The sequence below is a fragment of the Myotis brandtii genome, unplaced genomic scaffold, assembly GCF_000412655.1.
Source record: "Myotis brandtii unplaced genomic scaffold, ASM41265v1 scaffold1408, whole genome shotgun sequence".
Classification (NCBI taxonomy): Eukaryota; Metazoa; Chordata; class Mammalia; order Chiroptera; family Vespertilionidae; genus Myotis; species Myotis brandtii.
This window is the reverse complement of record NW_005355029.1, coordinates 508581-514620: the sequence shown is the minus strand read 5'-3', so window position 1 is coordinate 514620 and position 6040 is coordinate 508581. Positions and strand designations below refer to the sequence as shown.

General features: G+C 61.2%; 1 protein-coding gene and 1 long non-coding RNA gene across 5 annotated transcripts in view; one reads left to right on the top strand and one right to left on the bottom strand.

Moving 5' to 3' along the window:
* The window catches only part of LOC106725178, a 26310-nt gene that overhangs the window by 16172 nt on the left and 4098 nt on the right, over positions 1-6040 (top strand). The gene's annotated exons all lie outside the window — the stretch shown is intronic.
* Positions 1906-6040, bottom strand: part of GPER1 (G protein-coupled estrogen receptor 1) — a 21049-nt gene continuing 16914 nt past the window's right edge. For both annotated transcript variants that reach the window (XM_005860839.1, XM_005860838.2), the window contains exon 2: positions 1906-5536. In XM_005860839.1, the coding sequence (XP_005860901.1) occupies positions 3950-5059 (1110 nt within the window). In that variant the 5' untranslated portion in view covers positions 5060-5536 and the 3' untranslated portion in view covers positions 1906-3949. The remainder of the gene's footprint in view (positions 5537-6040) is intronic.

Sequence of the window (6040 nt, the reverse complement as noted above, 5' to 3'; positions counted from 1 at the left end):
GAACATTCAGTGGGGGCACCGGGGGCGCCAGGAGGGGATGTGAAACAGCAGGAGCGGCCGGAACAAGCGCTGGGTCGCCCGGCACCAAGCGGTGGGGCCGCTGCGTCTGTGGGAACGAGCAGTTCATGGCTCAGTCTTTGCTCGTGTTGCTGCTCTAAAAGCCTGGGGGTTCTGAGGAGCGTCTGGCTGTGGAGTCAGAACCCACACCAGCCTCCTGCCCTCACAGCTCTAGCAGCTGCTCCTCCTGCGCCCAGCCAGAGGCCCCCCGAAGCTCGGTGTCCACTGAGCGCCTCGCGGTGGGCCCCCCGAGGCCCCCCGAAACTCCACGTCCACTGAGCACCTCGCGGTGGGCCCCCCGAGGCCCCCCGAAGCTCGGTGTCCACTGAGCGCCTCGCGTGGGCTCCCCCATCCACAGCCTCCCACTGCTCCCTTGCTTAGGCAAAATCCTGTTCTCACTTTTTTCTTTTATTGTCATAAAATGCACCCAACATAAAATGAACTCTTTTAGCCATTTTTTTCTTTAAATATGTTTTCACTGATTTCAGAGGGGAAGGGAGAGGAAGAGAGAGAAAAACATCAGTGATGAGAGGGAATCATTGCCTGGCTGCCTCCTGCACGTCTGACCGAGCCCACAGCCCAGGCATGTGCTCTTGACCAGAATCAAACCCGGGACCCTTCAGTCCGCAGGCCGATGCCCTATCCACTGAGCCACACCGGCGAGGGCCCTTTTAGCCATTCTTCGACGTAGCGTTCCGTGGCAGTGAGCACGTTCACATTGTTGTGCATCCGTCACCACCACCGTCTCCAGAACTTTCTCATCTTCCCAAACAGACTGTCCCCGTGAGCACTCGCTGCCCAGGCCCTGGCTCCCGCCCCCCGAGGCCCCCCGAAACTCCACGTCCACTGAGCACCTCGCGTGGGCTCCCATGAGGCCCCCCGAAACTCCACGTCCACTGAGCGCCTCGCGGTGGGCCCCCCGAGGCCCCCCGAAGCTCGGTGTCCACTGAGCGCCTCGCGTGGGCTCCCCCATCCACAGCCTCCCACTGCTCCCTTGCTTAGGCAAAATCCTGTTCTCACTTTTTTCTTTTATTGTCATAAAATGCACCCAACATAAAATGAACTCTTTTAGCCATTTTTTTCTTTAAATATGTTTTCACTGATTTCAGAGGGGAAGGGAGAGGAAGAGAGAGAAAAACATCAGTGATGAGAGGGAATCATTGCCTGGCTGCCTCCTGCACGTCTGACCGAGCCCACAGCCCAGGCATGTGCTCTTGACCAGAATCAAACCCGGGACCCTTCAGTCCGCAGGCCGATGCCCTATCCACTGAGCCACACCGGCGAGGGCCCTTTTAGCCATTCTTCGACGTAGCGTTCCGTGGCAGTGAGCACGTTCACATTGTTGTGCATCCGTCACCACCACCGTCTCCAGAACTTTCTCATCTTCCCAAACAGACTGTCCCCGTGAGCACTCGCTGCCCAGGCCCTGGCTCCCGCCTCCCCCCTCCTGTCTGTGAATCTGCCTCCTCCAGGGCCTCGCATTCACTCTTGGCTCCTGTGTTTCTCTCCCGTCCCAGGAGGGTCCTGTGGGCTCCCACGGTCCGGTGGCCGCGCAGAGCGCAGCTCTCTGGGCCTTGGGTCTGGGGAGTGTGGTGAGGACAGCGTCCTCGGGCACCGTGCTTTGGCGTGCAGTCACTGGCCCGGTTTTGAGCTTCCTGCCAGATTTGGTGTGGGAGTCCATCATTTTATTTATTTATTTTTTAGTATATTTTATTGATTTCAGAGAGGAAGGGAGAGGGAGGGAGAGAGAGAAACATCAATGATGAGAGAGAATCATGGATCAGCCGCCTCCTGCACGCCCCACACTGGGGAACGAGCCCGCAACCCGGGCCTGTGCCCTTGACCAGAATCGAACACGGGACCCTTCCGTCTGCAGGCCAACGCTCTATCCACTGAGCCACACCAGCTCGGGTGGGAGTCCGTCCTTTTAGGCGCTCGGCTTTAAGGGGGATTGGACATGTGCTGTCTGAGCCGCCCTCGCCCGGGGTCGGGTAGGGGATGGAATTGTGAGACTCAGGGGACTTAGAAAGGGACTCGGGGAGCCCGGAAGCAGGTCTCCCCTCGGGCAGCTCGGGCGCTGCTGTGGGGGAGAGCGCTGTTGTGGCAAGGGAGGACCTTTGCATTTAACTCCGTTTCTTGGAAGGAGCTGCTCGATGAGACCAGTGTCCTCTGAGACAGTGGCCTGCTGGGGTTTTCTCCGTTCCTGGGCCGTTTGCATTGTTGAGTCAGCAAAGAAAAATGCCATGTTGTTGGCCAGGGACGGAGTGTTCCATGCTGGGCCGGGTCTCAGGAGGATGTCCCCCGTCTCTTGTTTGTTGAAGCAGTGACTTCCCTGGAGGACCCAGTCTCCTGGGGCCTGGGCGACTCACCTGGATCCAGGTGGCGGCTCTGCGAGACTGAGTCCGCGCATCTTCCTTCAGAGCCTGTGCAAGGGCCACAGGAACCACAGACTCGGGACAGCCCATTCCTCCCAGGGGACGCAGGGCGGGAAACGGCCCGAGGACCAGCTCATTCATAGCTGTGCGGGGGCGTTGAGGGGTGCACAGGCTCTCTGTGTGCAAGGACGCTGCCACCCCGGGGGCTCTCGTCACCTCGAGTCGCAGCTAGCATCCTGCGATAAGCGCTCGGTGGAGGCCACCCAGGAGGACCCTTGGGATCAGTCCGTCTGGTGACCTGCATTCCCTTGGCTTTTAAACTGGTATTTCCAGGCGGGATCCGCACTCACTGCTCAACAGCAGGAGTCAGATCTGTTGGAGAGCTGATGTTTTCTGGGTGTGTGACAGCTGCAGCTGCAGGCGTGAGCACGCACTCACCTGCCCGTCCGATGGGGGGAGGGGCAGGGACTGTCAGACACCCCGGACCTTTTACGGGGCTCTCCCAGGCCTCATGCTCCCGGAAGCTGGTTCAGTGCATCCGGGGCAGCCTGTGGGGGCCCCGCTGCTGTCCTGGGGCCACCCCACCTGATGGACAGACCTGCCCACTTCTCGGGACCCCGCCTGCGGACTCGCTGCCTGCCCGGAGTTGCAGCTGTCCCTGCAGGACTGCGGGTTGTGCTTGTGCTGACAGCCAGAACCTTCTAGAAGAGTGAGGCCGCGTGGAACATTCTGCCCAAGGATGGTGCAGCAGGGCTCAGACCCCCAGAGATGCCGCCGTGTCCAGGGCTGCGGTGAGATGTTGGCCGCTAAGAGCTCTCACGTGAGTGAGGAGCCGCATCGCGAAGGAGACTTTACGGGGCTCTGTGAGCCCCACCCGCCCCGGGAGGGAGCTGCTTCAAGAACCTGGAGGCACCAGCACAGAGCTGAGCAGTGCCAGCCACCACTGGTGTTACCTCTTCACATTTTACCCAGAACTGTTCTCACGGCGTCCTCACTGCTCCACTGTCCCCGCGAGCTGGAGCGTCTCGCCGTGTGCCCGGAGCCGCCCTCGGGGCCCCTCCACTCCGCTGCTGCAGAGATGCTGCGTCCAGATGGAATGGAGGGAGCGATGGTGCCCAGGCAGCCTGAGCACACAGGTGTCACTCTCACCTGGGGACCAAAGGCACTGGGCACGCACGCAGCGTGCGGACACGGACGGGGCAGTGTCAGCTCAGCCTCAGGCTCCATTTCTCCTGAGGGGCAGGCTCCTCGCGAGCTGCCTGGCACGAAGGCGCTCCACCAAAGCGCCCTCCTTGTTGCTGCCGTGAGACAGTCTGCGCGGAGAGGGCCACGCGGGTCCCAGGCCTGTAGCATCCGTGACTGCCATCGGGAGCACGGTGGTGGCCCAGCTCTGCAGCAGCTGGTGCAAGTGACTGAGAGCCCGAGGGTGGCAGCACTCCAGCTGGGAGAGGCCCTGGCATGCCCTGACCCCCTCGGTGCCCTCGCCCGGGCGGTGCTGAGTGCGGGAGCAGCTCCCCTCACGCCACGCTGCTGAACCTCACCTCTGGCTGCTCGGCATCCGGAATGACGGCCTTCAGGGCCGCGTGGCAGAAGCGATTCAGGGCCGACACGCTTGTTCTCTGCTCCATGTACAGACGCAGCTTGAATCTGAAGGTCTCCCCAAGGAAGCTGTAGATGAGGGGGTTCAGGCAGCTGTTGGAGAAAGCTGCGAGGTTGACAATGTGGCCGGTTAGGGGGTAGGCGTGGCGGAAAGACTGTTGGCAGGGCTCGGCGCCCGGCTGCGCCTGCTGCAGGAGGTGCACGCTGATGAACACGTTCTCGGGCAGCCAGCAGATGAAGAAGACGAGGACCACGGCCAGGATCATGCGGAGCGCCTTCTGCCGGCGCGGGCGCAGGCCCCGGCGCCTGTGGGCCTTGACGAGGACCCGGGCGATGAGCGAGTAGCAGAGGCCGATGATGGCGAAGGGGATGATGAAGCCCAAGGTGACCTCCAGCCACTGGATCTCCTTGACGTCTGCGAAGCAGAAGCAGACGTCCCCGGAGTGCTGCAGGTGCGCCGCGGTGAAGGGCACCAGCGTGGCCGAGACCGAGGCCATCCAGATGAGGCCGCAGCTGAGCCGGGCGTGCTGCTTGGTGCGGAACAGGCCGCAGCGCATGGCCTGGGCCAGGGCGAGGTAGCGGTCGAAGCTCATCCAGGTGAGGAAGAAGATGCTGCTGTACATGTTGATCTGCAGGAAGAGGGACATGAAGGTGCAGAGCACGGCGATGTCGTAGTACTGCTCGTCCAGGTTGAACACCTCGATCAGCGAGTCGGCCACCAGGATGAGGTCGGCCGCCGCCAGGTTGATGAAGTACAGGTCGGGGATGCTCATCCTCTCCCGGGAGCTGAGGTTCACCACCAGGATCAGGATGTTCCCCACGAAGCCGATGGGGAAGAGGAAGACGGTGTAGAGGCAGGAGAGGAAGAGCCCGATGGCGTACTGTGGGTGCGGGTGCGCCGCCAGCTCGCCTGTCTGGTTTGCTAGTGCCCTGCCGGCCAGCACGCGGGACAGGTTGAGCGCCACGGGGGTGCCGTCGTAGGCTCCGGGGTCGGTCTCCATGCCAGAGACGGGCGCTCGGGAGGTCATGCCCACACCTCCACCACGTGCGGCCTTCAGGCTCTGCCGCGAGGCTCTCGGAAACCCGACTTAAGCAGCACATCCATCTTTAGAAAGAAAGGTGCCGTCCTCAGAAGTGAGCCGGACGTTGCTCACTCGGAGCCGTCAGCAGGAGCCTGGCGGCCAGGGTCTGCTCTGCAGGAGGAGGCGGGCGGCGGGCGGGCTCTGCACGACCCGCTCCTGCAGGCACCTGGGAGCAGAGGGGCGCAGTGCGCCCTCCACCCGTCATTCTGCAGGCAGGTGCACTGTGGGTGCGGGAGGGCTCCCTGCAGGTGTGTCTCCTGGGAGGACAAGTGCTGCTGAGCCGAGGCAGAGAAATAGACGCTCCCCCGAGGGCTCGCTGCTGCGGACGGACAGTGAGTCAGCCTCACCAGGAGCCTCTGGCGGTCCAGTGGCAGCTTGTGAAGTAATGTGCAGACGGGTTGGAAATCTTAGGAAAACTACTGTCTGTCAGGAGAGGAGATAAAATTTATGTTGGCAGCCGTTGGAAAGAGGAATAAGCAGGAAGGGAAAAACCCAGCTTTTCTGAAAGACAGTGGGTCCCAGGCGCCGTGGGGAGACGGGGCAGAACCTCTTCTCTGACAGGAAAGTGATCCAAGAAATCTCGCTTCCTTGCTAAGCCTCGCACTAAGTTTAGATGCCGAAAATGAAACTTTTTTAAATAACATGGCATGAAAGACAAACTAAGGAATGAAAATGGTAATTGTTTTAGGGAACACTATTGAAATTTTATTCAGTGTGTTGACAATTACTGTCACACCTAATATGTTCTGTAATGCTGTTTGTAACCTAGCAACTCAGTGACCTGGAAGTGGGCAAGGCAGCCGCCCTTTCAGCCGGCTCTGGGGGCTGGCGGCCGGCTGCTGGCCGATGCGGGCAGCTCTGTGGAAACTGGGGCTTCGGGTCTGCACTTCACTGTCGTCCCGTCCCGTCCCCCCCCCCCCCCCCCCA